The sequence below is a fragment of the Rattus norvegicus genome, chromosome 1, assembly GCF_036323735.1.
Source record: "Rattus norvegicus strain BN/NHsdMcwi chromosome 1, GRCr8, whole genome shotgun sequence".
Taxonomy (NCBI): Eukaryota; Metazoa; Chordata; class Mammalia; order Rodentia; family Muridae; genus Rattus; species Rattus norvegicus.
Window position 1 is genome coordinate 166,522,812 of NC_086019.1, and position 17,596 is coordinate 166,540,407.

Consider the following 17,596-nt stretch of genomic DNA (forward strand, 5'->3'; position numbering starts at 1 on the left):
CCAACTCCATTTTGGGATCGGTATTTCACATGACATCAGAGCCATATGCACACTCTCATTCTTTATAGATAGAGATAAAGATGTACATAAGTGTAAGAAAGATTTTTTTCTGCAGAATTGATAATAATAGAAAAATATTCAACGAACAGACAGAAGTCTGAGTTTTGGAATCAGTCTGTAAAAAGGACATTTTAGAATTATTTAGGCATTCATGCCAACTCTAAGAGAGCTGATCACGGCAGAACAACTGAAAACCTGAACAGAATGGGTGTTATGCTGGTTGATTTAAGTTTCTTTTGTTTTTTTTTTTAACACAGTATTTCTTTGTGTAGCCCTGGCTGTCCTGAAACTTACTTTGAAGACCAGGCTACCCTTAATCTCAAGAGACTCCTGCCTCTGCCTCCGGAGTGCTGGGAGTGAAGGGGAGTGCCAACACCGCCTGTCGGATTTAGTTATTTTTAATTTTAGTCTCTCTTGCACTTATGTATGCTTTGGAGTTAAAAGATTAAGCAGAGAAAACCAGGCTCATTTAAAATCTGCGCTACTTTTTTTGAAAAAGTACTTTACATAGTCTTCCATTTAAAATCTCAAAACACCAATGATCAAATTAAGGCATGGAAAGTTTCTATAATCTGATCAAGGCAAAAACAGATAGTAAGTGATACACAGTGTTTTAAGTTGTGAGAACGTGACTCTCATAGCAATATGATTAGCTCCTTTGCTTTATTGATTCATGGCGATGTCGGGCCAGGATAAGAGAAGCACACAGAGCTTTGTTTTATAAGAAAAACTCCACATTCTGCCCTGAAGATCAACCAACATCCCCTCCGACAGCGATACCACTTGAACAAGAGTCACCCACCAGAAAATACAAGACAGACCTGGGTAGGCATGAGGATTGCCAGGTCATATCTTTTCTAGGTTACCCTGAAATTTAATAAAAACCTCATAAAGGTTCCAAATTTCACCTCTTCATGCAATGTGAGAAGAGACTTCCTAAGGGAGAAAAACCAGCAGATGATTCTGAACAATGTATAGGCTCTGTTAACGCAGAGAACCTTGATGAGCATGGGAAATGGAGCAAAATGGTTTATTTTGTTTTCTGATTCTGAAAACACTACCTTGACACTCAGGATGTGTCCAATTCCCAAGCAGGAACACATCCGATGGCTCACTGCCCTCTTCTCTATGACTTTACAGTGTGATAGAAAAAGCACCTCACCTATCATGTCAGGTTCATCCTACAACCACACAGTGGAATCCCCTGGCACCTTCTTCCTCTTGGGCGTCCCAGGCTTACAGTCTTCCTATCTTTGGCTGGCCATCTCACTGAGTGCCATGTACAGCACAGCCCTCTTAGGAAATACCCTCATCATCGCTGTGATCTGCATGGATCCCACTCTACAAGAGCCCATGTACTTCTTCCTATGTGTTCTGGCTGCTGTGGATGTTGTTATGGCTTCTTCTGTGGTACCTAAGATGGTGAGCATCTTCAGTTCAGGAGACAGCTCCATCAGCTTTAACGCCTGTTTCACTCAGATGTACTTTGTCCACGCAGCCACTGCTGTGGAGACAGGACTGCTGCTGGCCATGGCTTTTGATCGCTATGTGGCTGTCTGAAGGCCCCTACATTACAGGAGAATTCTCACAGCTCGATTGATGCTGGGATTGTGCACGACTATTGTCGTCAGAGCTGCCATTTCCATGACTCCCCTGAGCTGGATGTTGAGCCACTTGCCATTCTGTGGCTCCGAGGTAGTTTTCCATTCTTCCTGTGAACGCATGGCTGTGGCTGAGTTAGCATGTGCAGACCCCATGCGCAGCAGTTTGTATAGCATGGTTTGTTATTCTGTTATTGTGGGCTCTGACATGGCCTTCATTGCTGTCTCCTATATTTTGATTCTTAGGGCAGTATTAATCTGCCCTCAAAGAATGCTTGGCTGAAAGCATTGAGTATGTGTGGCTCTCATGTGGGAGTGATGTGTCTTTTCTATCTACCTGGGATCTCATCCGTATATATAGCCTGGTTAAGGCAGGATGCAGTTCCCCAGCACATCCAAGTATTGTTAGCTGACTTGTACCCGATCATCCCGACTTTAAACCCTATCATTTATGGCATTAGGACTAAGCAGATCCAAGCACGAATGTGGGTGTTGAGGACGTGCTTCTTTAGACAAGGTTCATGAACACAAAACTCTTCGTACATTTAGTTTCCTAGACCAGCGCACTGATGTTTTAAAGGTGTATGGAGCAAGACTAACTTGTCTGTGGAGAGTCCAGGGTGAAGCTGTGAAGACTATGCTTGCTTGAATGACTCTGATATTTAATATGTTTAATAATCTCATTTAATCTGTATGTGCAGTAGAATAGAGACTTCGGAACATGGAGGCAACACATCATTGTTTCTTATAGGCAGAGCCAACAATCCTCCCACAACACAATTTTGTCACTTGTGGGCTATTTTTGTGCAATTTTCCCGGACATAACAACCACTCTAAAGAAACAGTTCAATATATAATCTTAATTTCTTTTCATTATTGTCTGATTCCTAAATTGGTGTTTTAGTATGATTCTTTTCGCACATTTCACTCCCCTTCCCTTAAAGGAGAATTTTATGCAGTTATAAGAACAATGTAAATTCTCTCAGTGGCATCAGAAGATCCCAGTTTAGCCCTGACTAGCTGCTGCTTGGGCTTCCCTTCCTTCCTGGTGACTCTGTTTCTTCTTCCTTGTTATCTTGTTTTCTATTTTGAGTTCACAGTCCTCATGCTAACTCAGAGACAAATACGTGCAATAAGATGCACAATCTACCTCTGTGGCCCAGTGTCAGTATGTCCCTGTGACGTGTGATGTGGGTACCTTTTGGTTTAAAGGGCTCTGGACTGTTTGGGGGGCACCCTAAGGAACAAAGGTGCTGCTATTAAGGTTTTGTCTGCTCTTTGGCAAAGCAGAAGGTTTCCCCAATCAGAATCCACTGTTTGTCCTTCCCTCTCTATAGAGAACAAAGGTATTGCATGGAGTTTGGGTCTTTACAATAAACCCACAGGGTAGAAGAATGTTCTTTTAAGCCAGATTGGAGGCACCTTTCCAAGGAGGACATCAGAATCTTCTCAGACACACGCTTCAGACCCAAATCTAAAGAATGACATGCAGACTCGTGATCTGTGAATTGAGTTTGTCAGCTTTGTTTCATTTTAATGTGAAAATCATTTTACAAGCTTTACAATCTCATCTTTCAAAGCTCTGTAGGAAAGAAGGCTGTTTCAATTTCTTTATACATGCAGTAAAAATAAAAACCAAGGCCCCTAAGGTTTCTGGTCCTGTCCCTTAGAGAAAAGACAGGCCCAGGACGTAGACCCATCCTCATGCTCAGGAAGGAGATACGGAGAGCATCCTGGATGAGCTCTGACTCTTGTGCTGGAGAAGCACAGACTGCGTTTCTCTAGAATGGAGGTTAGGGTTGGTTTGGTAGCAGCAAGTCTCATGTGAAGGACCTCTACCTGGTTTCACCATGACTATCAGCTCTGGGCATGTACCTTATTACTTAGTCTCCTGGAAAACGTTATGTAAAAGCTTTCCTGGTGTCTGCATTTATTTAATCACCGGTACCCACTTAATTATGAAGCCAGGATCTCCGGAATGGACAAAGTCCATCATCCCTGTCATGTTTGCATCATGGATCACAGTGCTTATCTGACTGGGACGATTTTGCTCTGAGGGGCACTGGCAGTTTGTTCTAATAGTGATACCGTAAGGTCAGATCTAGAGGAGCCCTTGGGCTTTAAGGTGGGTTCAGGAATATGTTTATCATTGGAAGCATCCTTGAACAGTCATCCCCTGCCAAATTCCAACATTAGGTTAGGATGGCTCTCCTAGCCTTCCCCATCCAGGGTACAAATGGTGATTGGAGTGGTGTTGTTAGTGCCAATGCTGTAACAAGGACTGAAATAGGGCAGGAGACGGCCCGGGAAGGGATAGCGAGGAAAAGTGAAAATATGAGAGCCAGCATCAGTCACATTGTAGAAGGAGATGTCATGGGCCTCATAGTCTAGGAAGATTCCTACCCGGTGCGGAGGAACTGACAAGGGCAGGAGTGGATATTCATCTGTGCCTGCTCGGTACTCTGTTCCTTTCCTCAGCCTTATCACCCAGAAGCCATAGCGAGGGGATAAGTAGACCACCTCTTTCCGGTCTACACTTTCTACACACACTCCCAGGCCCCACTCAGATCTGTCTCCAACCTCCACTTCCCAGTAGTGCCGGCCGGAGGAGATGCACTGGCTGCCCAAGACAATGTTGTAGCGGTAAAATCTCTCAGGATTGTCAGGCAGGTTCTGCTGGGTGACTCCATAGTGCACACTTTTCCTGTCCTTGGAAATGACAAGGCGGGAGTAAGCTGTGTCTGGATCTAGGCGCACATCCACTAGGGAAAAAGATCTTAGTGGTAATAACATTGATGCCACGCAAGGGGGAGTGCAGGAAGTCTCTGATGAAGATACAGTTCTTGGCAATGGGTGGGGTGGGGCTAGATGAAGCATCCAGACTGCACTGAGCCCTTTTATCTCTGTGGGTGGAGTTCCTCCCACTGCCCATCAGAGCCCCCAAGTATCTACTACCTGCAAATGTCTTCAGAATCTCTCTTAGTCCTAGCACACGGCAATCTGTCTTCAGCTCCAAGGAGATTGGTTCTAGCTGCTGCAGGCTCCAAGACTTGCTCCTGTAGAACAGAGTGTGTTTTGGATCCAGGAGTCTTAGCTCTGCTCCCGGGAGCCTCCTTCCTTCAGTCTGGTGAAGAGGGGCTTGGCCAGAGCCAGTAACTTAGATTCCCCTGTCCAGCAAAGCAGAGGTGGGACAGCTGGCTTCAAGCTGTGACAGAGAGGTAAGAATATTCAGAGCTTCCTCTTGAGAATGATAAATATTGGGACAGAGAAAGAGAGAGGTGAGACAAAAGAGAAGGGCTGATCCCTTGAGCTGGAAGCCTCATGGGCCTTATTTTTGGACCATTTACATGAAATAACATGTAAATGCTTTACTTTAAATTCTAATTGGTAATAGCTAAAGTGAATTCAATTAAGTGCAGAGAGAGGCGTCAGCGAATCTTCTTTAGCTAATGTAATGTAAGATGAGGAGTGAGCGTCCACCTTCTGTAGGTCTATAATCCTTCTCCATCTCTGGCTCTGGGAGGGGCTCTCTATCTCTTGCAGGGCTTCACAGAGTCTCTTAGGATGGGAACATACCTGTTTAAGGCTTCCTGAATACCCTAGGAGAAAAAAAATGCAGCTCATGAGTGTGCAGTGCCTCAGAGACACTAGACAGACAAAAACTCTGGGAGGGGCTTTCTCAAAGTCACACACAGACTTTAGAGCGGGGAGAAGCTTACGGGAGGACAGCAGAGCAGTCCTGGCTACATTGAACACCTTCAGGTTCCATTTCAAGACGGCCAGGATGGAAGGGACTAGAATGCTGTCAAGCTATCAGAGTAAGTACCTGGTGTCCTCCTACCTCTGGCTGGGTAGATGATCTGGCCTATGAGAACATTAAGGGTCAGTTCTTCTACCCAATCAGGATGAGAACAGCAGGTGTCAGCTGGAGGCAGCCGGGGTCCTGAGCTGGTGGACAGTGTCATGGGGCCCGTGAAGAACTAGCTAATGCTTCCCCCTGGAGTACCTTTCTATCGTCAGTCCTTGCTCAGGTTTCCCATGAAAGGTTGCTCACCTGCATCATCCAGCGCACAGGTCTCTGGGACCTCTCTTCCAGCTCCACAATCATCTGCCACAGGACCTGGCTCTGCTGGATCATCTTCTCGTGCCTCAACCTCAGTTTGTTTCCCATCTCTCCCTTCTCCTGCTCCAGGCCAGCCTGAACGGCGGCTGCCTCTTCTTCTGCCTGCTGACATGGCAGCTCCTTTTCCTTTAACAACTGCTGATATTTTTCAAACTCCCATAGGATGCTCTGCTTTCGTGTTTCCATCTGTGTCTGGAGTCAAGATTGGAATCAGCATGGTCTTTTTAGTGTAAGGGTCATGTGTGATGGAGGATACTGACGTGTGTGTGCGTGCGCGCGCGCGCACACACACACACACACACACACACACACACACACACACACACACACACACACACTATGGAAAAGCTTTGGTATAACCATGTACTGGGGGCTATGGAGGCAAAGGCAAAGGCTCTGATGTGTCTTATGTTCCTGACTCCCCACAACCCCAGGGCATTATTTTTGGTCCTTTCACAGGTAGTGCATTTTCTTACAAATAATGAGTGGGACAGAGTATTTCAGACTTGGAAGTTTTCTGGGTTTTGGATTAAATGAATATAAAGAGATGTTTTGGCAATGAGATCCAACTCTGAACATGAAATTCATTTAAGCTTCACATGTATCTTGTGCTTGTAACATATAAAGTAAGTTTATAAAATAACTTAGTATGCTTGCACTCTGAGTATTGCCTATATTAAGTGAAACTCCCTTCTACTTTTGGTAGCATGTTGGTTATAAGACACTTGGATTCAGGAGCATTTTGCAGTTCATATTTCTGGATGAGTGACCTTTAATCTGTGCTACTTTGATCAGCTGCAATAGGATCTAGGGTATTCTCTTTCTTTTTTCTTGAGACAGGGCTCCATTAGACAGACACTATGTAGACCAGGCTGGACTTGAAATTGTAGCAGTTCTCTGCCTTTGCCTCCCAAGGCTGATTTCTAGGCATGCACCACCATCCTGGTACTTGACATTATCTTGGTATGATGAGGACTAGTTCCCATCTTCAGAAAAATGGGATGGTTATACTGATGGTTGTTAACTACACTTCTGGATAGCTTTCTTGTTCTTTTTTCATCTCTCTCTCTCTCTCTCTCTCTCTCTCTCTCTCTCTCTCTCTTCCTCTGTTTATGCTTATTGTATTGTTTTAGATCACACTGACCAAAAGTTCCAAGAGTTTTATGCCTTTTTGTTTCAAATATATTTCTGAGGGGTTTCCTAATACTTAGGTAACCAAGTCTTAGCAGCTATGCCGTTGCTGAGGAAAGTGAAACAGAAACTGTTGACAACTACTCTACAAGCAATACTCCTATGTGTGTGGGACACCACTCCTTCCTCACACATGAAGATATTAGATCGGAGGCTACTGCCACCTCAAACCCTAGAAGCTGGACCTGGGATATGAGGCCTTAGGTAAAGGGGAAGCTGAAGGCTCTCACTCTGCCTCACAGATATGAGGAAGCCTCCACTGTCAGCTCTAGGAGAGGGAGATGATGTGAACCCCCATCTCACGTGCAACCTGCCTTCCAGATGGCAGCTTGCTCCTTCTCACTGACTTCCAGTTTCCAGACTTTCTCCTGTTCTTTCCTCAGATGTTCCAGAGCTTGCTGGAGTTTCCACTGCGAGAGAGAGAAAGATCATGAGCCTTCCCCATTAGGAGGCCACTGTAGGCATTCTAGGCTGACAGAGGCTTCCTAATGTTCTTCAGGCAGTGGGCTAGAATAAATGACAAGAGAGAAAGGACTGCCGCGGAAGGCTAAGACTCTGCCCATGTGACACGAGGGAGGCTTTTTGGGTTGAGAGTCACCTTAATTCCTCTAGTACCCAAGTGTCTGTAAAGATCTATAGTCAGACTGTCTAGGAATAGAAGACTTTGAACTTTCTTAGCAAAGACTATTTCTCTTCTCATTAATTCTGTCCCCTATTATTTCCTGGAACTGTGCTGTTGAAGTGTGGTTCAAAGCTAGAAACATCAGCATGGCAGAAGCCTGAGCCTTACTCTAGACATATCAAAGGAGAACTGGAATTTAGCAAGCTCCCTGGGTATTTCAGATACACAAGAAAGGTAGGAGGCTTTCCTGGGAAAGCAATGCAAACATTCGTACTGGAAAGCCAAAAGCATTCCGTCATTACCTCTCACTCTGGGAACAGTTACCTGTTTTGTTAAAGAATTATAAAGTACCCGACATGGTTCAAGTATTACGTATGCACTAACACTGCTAGGGTTTGAAGGGAACTGTCTTCCACGGTTCTTGCATTTGAAGACCTGGACCTGATCCTTAGCTGGTGATGGTCTTTGGGAAGGTTGTAGAAAACTTTAGGAGAAAGTGGATCTCTGGGAGGCAGTCCTTCAAGTTTTTTTTTTTTTTTTTTTTTGGTTCTTTTTTTCGGAGCTGGGGACCGAACCCAGGGCCTTGCGCTTCCTAGGTAAGCGCTCTACCACTGAGCTAAATCCCCAGCCCCAAGTTCTTCAAGTTTTATGGCCTGGTCACCATTCCTGCCCATGCTCCCCAACTGCATATATTGCATGCACAGTTACTGTTGCTCCTGCCGCTGTGAGCTTCCCACGTCAATAACTTGTATTCTTTTGAATAAATCTCTCCTCCCTTACAGGTACTTGATAACAGCAACAAAGATAATAACTGATATAAATACAGTCCCTGGATGTTGGTGTCGTTACCACTGTATAGACAAGAAAACCGAGACTCAGGAAGTGACCTATCCAGTCACCCAGCTAGTAAATGACAGGGCTGAGAATTAGACATGCTCTTAGATTGTATGTCAAAATGCTAAATTATCTCTTTTTTTTTCTAAAACTCTCAAAACAAAGCAAAGTGTACATACTTTCACTGTTTTAGATACCTGTCCTATAGAGAAGAGTGCTGATTCCCAGAGGTTGTCACACATTCTTATATTTTAATCTGGGAAAAGAGCAAGGCAGCATCTGGCAGCTGATCACAGTGGTTAAGACAAATAAGCAGCGCACGACTTATTCCAAAGTGTGGGAGAGAGAGCCCCAGACAAAGAACAAGCTCTCTGTCTCATCCTTTCTTCTTTGTGGTGGTTTGAATGAAAATGGCCCCAACAGGCTCATAGGGAGTGGCATTATTAGGAGGTGTGCCTTGTAGAAGGTGTGGCCTTGTAGGAGGAAGTGTGTTACTGGGGGCAAACTTTGAGGTTTTTGAATCTCAAGCTGCCCTGGTGTCATTCTCTCTTCCTGCTGCCCCCCCCCCCAATCCAGATGTAGAACTCTCACCTCCTTTTCTAGTACCATATCTGCCTATATGCTGCCATGCTTCCTGCCATGATGACAATGGACTATACACCTCTGAACTGTAAGCCGGCCCTAATTAAATGTTTTCCTTTATAAGGTCATGGTATCTTTTCACAGCAACAGAAACCCTCCTAAATTAAGACCGGAAATCAGAAAAGACCTGTTAATATGGATACTGTGAATATATTAACATATGCATAGTACACAAGTATGCCTGGAAATTGGCCAATCAATCTTAAGTGACTCATCTATGGTCCCTTCTTGCTCCAAAATAATGTTATCATGATCCAAAATTACTAGGCCTGAGCTGGGTTTATGAAATGAAAAGGTTAAAATAATTAAGCTAATGCCAAGTAACTATACATGCAAGTTCCTGACTAATAAATAACAGTCATCGTATGTAATCTCATTCAAGTCACCTACAACTCCAACTGAAACCAAGGATGTCAGGTTGCTTCAAGTTCTCAACACCAAACTCATCCTTTGCTTAGGTATCTCCATGTTAATACTTGAGATGGGATGCAGAGGAAATGAGAGAGAAGAAAATCAAAGATAGTCATGAATGAAGGAAAAGATTTGGCTCAGAATATTAGATGTACGGATCTGCAGCTACCAGGAGCCGGGGATCAGCTTTTAAAGATAGGCACCTAATATGGAGAAGGCCAGATGAGAGGCAGAGGAAAGGCTGGCCTGGCCAGGTTCTACTGTCTACCTTATACTCCCAGGCAACATCCTTTATGGGGACAACACTGTGGGCTCCATGCTCTGGGGACTTGTTACAGGCCTTGCAGGTTACCACATCATCCTCTTTGCAGAACATTGTGAGCTGTTCCTTGTGGAGATCACACATATCAGTCTTTAGTCCCATTTCCATACAGAAGCCTAGCAGTCGGACCTTATCTACAACACTGGCCAGCTGCCAATTGGGACGGAGTTTCCTTGGCTGCACGGGAGCTCGACAAAGGGGACAAGTGTAGCTCAAGTTCTGGGAGTCTCCTGGGAGCCTCCAGAGTCCAGAGAGACAGCTGTGGCAGAAAGTGTGGCCACAGGTGATGCTCACAGGCTCCCTGAGGAGGGTCATACAGATAGGACAGTTCACTTCTTCCACAATGGCATCCACTAACACTGCAGGATCCATGGTTCCAAGTGACCGTCATCTCAGAACATGAAGGCTGCAAAGAATAAGAAGGAAAAATAAGAGGAAAAGGTAACAACTCTAAGTTCTCTTCTAAAACTATAATTAGTGATTAAAAAAATATACTTATTTAGAACCTTTTTCAGGTGTATATAATAAGTATTGGCCTCAACTAAAGCTATTACTGGGCAACACAGTACACACTACAGCCAGAGAATGTGCAAATAGAGGTGATTAAGAAAGTGGGCTTGGCACAGCTGCCACTGGGACCCATCACTACCCCAAACTCCTGCTCCCCAAATTCCACTCACTTTCCGGCCAGCGCCTTCTGCTGGGGCAGACTGCCAACTAGTCTGCCCCCCTGAAGACAACACAGCTTGAAGGCATTCAGGAGTTCCTCTGTACACAAGGCAACTGGGCAACTACAGTTTCAAGACCTCTCAGGGGCTTGGAGGCATGTAGGACAACTGACCCAACAGACTGAAAGCCTCCCTGGAGTTCTGCTGCACACAGGGAAACAGAAACCACAGTCCATAGGCCTCTCTGGAGAAGAGATTTACACAGGACAACAACTTGACTGCTCCTCTGAAGACCCAACAGTCTGAAGGCCTCCCAGGGGATCTGCTGCAGCCAGGGCAACAGATCAGCAGCTTCTCTGCCCCTCTGAAGACCCTCCAGTTGGAAGGCTCCATAGGAGGTCTGCTACGGCCAGGGTTACAGGCCTACCAGGAGACCTGAAACAACCCAGGGACAAAAGAGGCAGACTCCAGACAAGAGTTGTCCAGACCAGCAAACACTAGGGAAAACGAGATGGTGAGAGGCAAGCACAAGATCATAAGCAACAGTAGCCAATATATGTGGGCATCATGAGAACCTAGTTATCCCACCACAGCAAGCCATGAATTCACCAACACACCTGAAAATCAGGAAGCTGACCTAAAATCCTATCTCATGAAGATAATAGAATCCTTTAAGGAAGATATAAATAACTCACTGAAGGAAATACAGGAAAACACAGATAAACAGGTAGAAGCCCTTAAAAGAGGAAACAAATAAATCCCTTAAGGAAATACAGGAAAACACAATTAAACAGGTAAAGTGGTCCAAGACCTAAAAGTGGAAGTAGAAACAATAAAGAAAACATAAATGGAGGCAAACCAGGAAATGGAAAACCTAGTGAAGAGGTCAGGAATTACAGATCTAAGCATCACCAACAGAATATAAGAGATTGAAGAAAGAATCTCAGGTGTAGAAGATACCATAGGAGAGACTGACACAACTGTCAAAGAAAATTCAGAACATAAAAAATCCTAACTCAAAACATCCAGGAAATCCAGGACATAATGAAAAGACCAAATCTAACAATAATTGGAATAGAAGAGAACGGAGGACCTGAAAACTTCTTCAACAAAATCATAGAAGAAAACTCCCCCAACCTAAAGAAAGAGATGACCATAAATGTACAAGAAGCCTATAGAACACCAAATAAATGGGATCAGAAAAGAAAATCCTGTCACATAATAATCAAAACACAAAATGCACAGAGCAAAGAAAGATTATTAAAAGCTGCAAGGGAAAAGGGCCAAGTAACGCATAAAGGCAGACCTATCGGATACACCAGACTTCTCAAGAGAGACACTAAAAGCCAGAAGAGCCTGGTCAGAGGTCATGTAGACTCTAAGAGAACACAAATGTCAGCCCAGACTAATATACTCATCAAAACTCTCAATCAACATAGATGGAGAAACCAAAATGTTCCAGGACAAAACCAAATTCAAACAGTATCTATCTACCAATCCAGCTCTACAAAGGATTCTAGAAGGAAAACTCCAACACAGGGAGGGCACCTATACTAAAGAAAAAACAAGATATGAATCATCTCACAACAAAGTCAAAAGGAGAGAACCACATGCACATAATGCCACCTACAAAAACAAACATAACAGGAACGAACAATCCTCTGTCTTTAATATCTATTAATATTAATGGAATCAACTCATCTATAAAAAGACATAAGCTAACAGACTGGATATGCAAACAGGATACAGCATTTTGCTGCACACAAGAAACACACCTCAATAACAAAGACAGATACAACCTCAGAGTAAAAGGCTGAAAAAAAGGTCTTCCAAGCAAATGGTCCCAAGAAATAAGTTGGAGTTGCTATTCTAATATCCAATAAAGTAGACTTTCAACCAAAAATTATCAAGCGAGATGAGAAAGGTCACTACATAATTATCAAAGGAAAAATCCACCAAGAGAAAGTCTCAATTCAGAATTTCAATGCCCCAAATACAAGGATACCCACATTCATGAAAGAAACCTTACTAAAGCTCAAAACACACATTGAACCCCACACAATAATAATGGGAGACTTTAACACCCCACTCTCACTAATGGACAGGTCACTGAAAAAGAAACTAAACAGAGACACAGCGAAACTAATAGAGGTTATGAACCAAATGGATTTAACAGATACCTATAGAACATTTCACCCTAAAACAAAAGATACACTTTCTTCTCAGCACCTCGTGGTACCTTCTCCAAAACTGACCATAAAATTGGGCACAAAACAGGCCTCAACCAATATAAGATTGAAATTATCCCATGAAACCTATCAGACCACCATGGCCTAAGGCTGGTCTTCAATAAGAGCAAAGTCAACAGAAAGTCCACATACACCTGGAAACTGAACAACTCTATACTCAATGATAAATTGGTCAGGGAAAAAATAATAAAAGAAATTAAAGAGTTCCTGGAATTCAGTGACAATGAGGACACAGCAGACCCAGACTTATGGGACACAATGAAAGAGATCTTACATTAGCAACTTAACAGCACATCTGAGAACTCTAGAACAAAAATAAGCAAACATAGCAAAGAGGAGTAGAAGGCAGGAAATACCCAAACTCAGGGCTGAAATCAATCAAATAGAAAAAAAGAAAACAAAACCAAAAGCTGGTTCTTTGAGAAAATCAACAAGCTAGATAAACCCTTAGCCAGACTAATCAGAGGGCTCAGAAAGGGTATCCAAATAAACAAAATCAGATATGAAAAGGGAGACATAACAACAGAAATGGAGGAAATAAAAAAAAATTAGATCTTGCTACAAAAACCTGTACTCAACAAAACTGAAAAATCTTGATGAAATGGATGAATTTCTAGATAGACGCCATATACCAAAGTTAAATCAAGAGCAGGTAAACTATCTAAACAGGCCCATATCCCATAAGGAAATAGAAGTCTTTAAAAACCTTCCAACCAAAGAAAAAGCCCAGGGCCAGATGGCTTTAGTGCAGAATTCTACCAGACCTACAAAGAAGACCTGATACCAATATTTCTCAAACTATTCCATAAAATAGAAAGGTGACACTACCTAATTCATTCTATGAAGCCACAATTACTGTAAAACCTAAACCACATAAGGACACAACAAAAAAGAGAACTTAAGACCAATTTCACTTATGAATATTGATGCACTAATACTCAATAAAATTCTTGCAACTGAATCTAAGAACACATCAAAACCATCATTCACCACGAACAAGTAGGCTTCATCCCAGGGATGCAAGGTTGGTACAATATATGAAGATCCATTAATGTAGTCCACTATATCAATGAACTCCAAGAAAAAAAAATCATATGATCATCTCATTAGATGCTGAAAAGAATTTGACAAAATACAACACACCTTTCAGGTTAAAAGTATCGGAGAGATCAGGAATTCAAGTTTTATACCTAAACATTATAAAAGCAATTTACTACAAACCAACAGTCAATATCAAATTAAATGGAAAGACACTTTAAGCAATGCTACTAAAATCAAGTGACCAGACAAGGATTCCCACCCTCCTCATATCCATTCAATACAGTGTTTGAAGTTCTAGTTAGAACAATAAGACAACAAAAAGAGATCAAGGGAATACAACTTGGCAAAGAAGAATTAAAGGTATCACTATTTGCAGATGATATGATAGTACACATAAGTCACCCCAAAATTCTACCAGAGAGCTTCCACACCTGATAAACAACTTCAGCAAAGTGGCTGGACATAAACTTAACTCAAATAAATTGGTAGTCTTCCTTTATGCAAACGATAAACAGGCTGAGAAGAAATTAGGGAAACAACTCCCTTCACAATAGCCACAAACAACATAAAATACCTTGGTGAGGCTCTAACCAAACAAGTGAAAGATCTGTATGACAATAACTTCAAGTCTCTCAAGAAAGAAATTGAAGATCTCAGAAAATGGAGAGATCTCCCATGCTCATGAACTGGCAGAATCAACAACAATAAAAATGGCCACCCTATCAAAGGCAATCTATAGATTCAACGCAATCCGCATCAAAATACCAACACGATTCTCCAAAGGCACGGAAAGATCAAATGAAAATGCAACAGCTGTTCTTACACTACGTCCTGAAAAGCATCTCCTGCACCTTCCACCACATACCAAGATGTGCCCCTCACCATGCACGGATGCATGTTAGAAGCAGAGGGAAGTCACGCCCCTTGGAAGAATAAAACCAGGATCACCTAGTAATATATTGATGTACACTGACGACTTTTGTCTCAGGCCACGTGTGGTATAGAGCTTGAATAATCAGTGGTTTACGGTTCTTGTTACACTTGGCAATATTTATTAACTCATAAGTATATGTTACTAGATAGGGTGTGTAAAGGGAAGATTTACACTGGCTTTAAATACTCCTTTATCTCCAGGACCTAAACAGTGCTTACCAGGCAACTGCCTGCAGACTATGTGCCTGCCATATACATCAGGGTTAGGGGATAGTTTCTAAATCCCAAATGCTTTTATTGCAATAAATATACAGTGATAGGTTTAAAATATAAGGTAAAATAATAGAAAGCACTCTTGAGTACCAGGCAGGGCTCTGTGCACTTTACATAGATAATTGGTATTTCATAACCCGAGATAGAAACCATTATTGTCCTCATTTTACAGGTGCTTGGCCCAGGTTTCCACTGTTTACTTTGGGAAGCAGAGATCTATGAGATCTAGAATCCTAAGATCCAGTTGTGTAATAATACTGACCTCAAAGGGATCCTGGAGTAAGTACTCTCCTTTCGCTCCATCACCCCCTCCACTTTTCTGAAATGCTGGGGATTTAACAAGAATCTCAAGCATGTGCCAGGCAGATGCTTTACTGCTGAACCAAATCCCCCGTCTTCTTACTCTTCCCGCTGCACCCGCGACAGCCAAATACCACTCAGTGCTCTCTGCAATGCCTGGACCCGGTGCCTATTCATTTTACCTTATTTGGGATCATGCTCCTCTCACGGGATCTGATTCCATGATCTCACTGCTGACATCATTTACCACGAGTCCATTGTTTTCTTAATTTAGAAATCTACTACTCATATTTTCTGTATTTCTCACCATGTCCTCACGCCATGACGCATTTAATACAGAGATATTTTCAGTTTTGCTCAGTGTATTCTTGATGTCTCGATACTTGTTAAATGCCTGAGATTTAAATGTAAATGTTTAGGTTCAGCTGATGGTAGAGGTTTTAGAATCTTCATCAAAGGCAGTGTGTGTGTGTGTGTGTGTGTGTGTGTGTGTGTGTGTGTGTGTGTGTGTCTGTGTGTGTGTGGTGTGTCCACCTGCTCATGCTTTGGTGTCAAAAGCACTACTTAAAGCTACAGAAAACCAGAAAACCAAAACAACAACAAACAAACAACCCAGCAGATGAAAATCTGGAAGACATCGAGGCAAAGAAAGATAGAAATAATAAGTCACGATAAATCACAAAATGTGGTGGAAGCACGTTAGTTAAATATAGTGCCTCAAAAAATGTAAACGTGGGAAAGATGTCAAAGGTCTGGGCATAAATATAGTTCTCAAATAGAGATCTTTTATTAAACATAAATTAGTTGGTCAAGAGTTTGAATCATTAACTGCTCAGACCAATCCGAGCCTGCAGCTGACGGCAGCCATCAATACAGGCCGAATACAAAACTGTAAAAATGTTAACTTTCTTTATGCGGTTTTGTTCCCCAGAGTGAACTTTGTAGACAACATCAAAAGGTTGCACCCAGCAAGCAACCTGTGTCTCCACAGTGCCCAGGGCAGCGAAGGGAGGAGGCGGAGCCTGGAAGCTGCTGAGAGCCAGGCTAGGGTCTGGGAGTGGCGGACCGTGCCTTCCTGACCTTCGGGCGCTAGGTAACCCTGCTGGTTGGGGACCGGAAAGGGCAAAGAGGGCAGGACCTGTGTCTTCCTCCAAAGAGGCCTGCTGTCGCCTCCTTCTCGGCTCAGAGTACCCCGCAGGGGAGGTGCGGGGCTCCAGAGCTCCAGTCCGCAGTGTGCTGGAGCAAGCGCCCGCGCGCCAGAAACCGCGACCGCAGCGGGAGGCGCGGGAGCCCAGGCAAGAGCTGGGCCCTCGCGACTTCCGTAGCGCTCCAGGATCCGCCCACGGCGCAGGAACCGACGAATCACATGCCAGGATCTGTTCCGTCCAACGTCTGCACTCAGAGTGGCGTGATTGGTTGTTCGCTTGCCACTTTGCATGGTTGAATGAGCTCAGCTTGGTTTCCTAAAGTAGCACCTGCACACATTGGGGTCCGCGGTTCCCTGGAACACAAATGGCGATTATGGCTCCAGGTTTCAGGCATTTAAACAAAAGTTTTAATAAATTCTTCTGTCTTTACACTTCCATACTTCCTCAGGTAGCTCCTCAGACAACAAACTAGTTCCAGAGTTAGAAACAGATATTAAATTACGAAGCAGAAGAGTCCTGATCATAAGCTGCCACTAAAAAATTTTTAAAGCAGTGCGTACCCTTTCCTCTCATCCAACCACAGAGACACACAAGACACAAACAACAGGCTGTTGAACCAGTGACCTGGATTTTTCTTTGTACAGGCTTGTTCTTTTTCTGACACTTGGACTTTGAGTAAGCAAGAGAAGACACTCAATGACATACCGGAAGTAACCAAAAATCCTGGAAGAATCCAAGTTCTGGTGATATGTTTATTATTGGGACTGATGTTCTTTGAATCCCATGATAATGTCAGAGCTTCGTACATGGTTAACATTCTTCAGTATGGGGCCCAGAAAATTACTGAAAATAAACAGGACCAGCACAGTAGGAGGAGGAAGAGGGGCGGAGATTTGAGCTTAGCCGGTTTCTTAGTAGAGACAAATGACTGTCCTTATGCCACAGTGAACAGATGAATTCAAATAAGACGTTTTAAAAACATTAATTGATCATGAGTACAAAGAGACCTGGATTGCAAGTATGGGTCATACATTCTCTGTCTTAAAGTCACCCAAGTTCAAGGGAATTTAAACCAGTTAAAAGGGACATCTTTTTCATGCATAATTGAATGTGTTTGTTACTGTGACTGACTCTTAAAGGCCCTGAAATGTATACCATAGAGTTGTTGGGGGAAGAAG

General features: G+C 43.2%; 1 protein-coding gene and 1 pseudogene across 9 annotated transcripts; one reads left to right on the forward strand and one right to left on the reverse strand.

The window, feature by feature from the left end:
• The first annotated feature begins 1,227 nt into the window (after window positions 1-1,227).
• Window positions 1,228-2,186, forward strand: Or52i2l-ps1 (olfactory receptor family 52 subfamily I member 2 like, pseudogene 1; annotated as a pseudogene).
• A 983-nt stretch (window positions 2,187-3,169) lies between these two features.
• Trim68 (tripartite motif containing 68) lies at window positions 3,170-16,596 on the reverse strand. 9 transcript variants are annotated; one of them, XM_039101107.2, is made up of 8 exons: window positions 16,409-16,547; window positions 15,578-15,664; window positions 9,753-10,212; window positions 7,290-7,385; window positions 5,716-5,976; window positions 5,238-5,260; window positions 4,617-4,717; window positions 3,170-4,423 (listed from the first exon to the last, which is right to left on the reverse strand). In XM_039101107.2, the coding sequence occupies exons 3-8, from the start codon at window positions 10,176-10,178 to the stop codon at window positions 3,873-3,875; spliced, it is 1,458 nt and encodes a 485-aa protein (XP_038957035.1). In that variant the 5' UTR covers window positions 10,179-10,212; window positions 15,578-15,664; window positions 16,409-16,547; the 3' UTR covers window positions 3,170-3,872. The 9 variants fall into 9 exon arrangements, with proteins under 9 accessions (XP_038957035.1, XP_063129891.1, NP_001388433.1 ...); XM_063273821.1 differs by having other exon boundaries at window positions 15,453-15,664; NM_001401504.1 differs by lacking the exon at window positions 15,578-15,664 and having other exon boundaries at window positions 16,409-16,596.
• Between the last annotated feature and the right edge of the window lie 1,000 nt (window positions 16,597-17,596).

Bases quoted from the DNA above. Each gene is read 5' to 3' on its own strand.
- Trim68 (NM_001401504.1), bottom strand. From the start codon at position 10,178: ATGGATCCTGCAGTGTTAGTGGATGCCATTGTGGAAGAAGTGAACTGT. The intron at 5,261-5,715 runs GTGAGCAACCTT...TTTTTCTCCTAG, and splicing joins CTGTGCGCTGGATGATGCAG to GGTATTCAGGAAGCCTTAAA. The intron at 4,718-5,237 runs GTATGTTCCCAT...TCTGTTCTACAG, and splicing joins ATTCAGGAAGCCTTAAACAG to GAGCAAGTCTTGGAGCCTGC.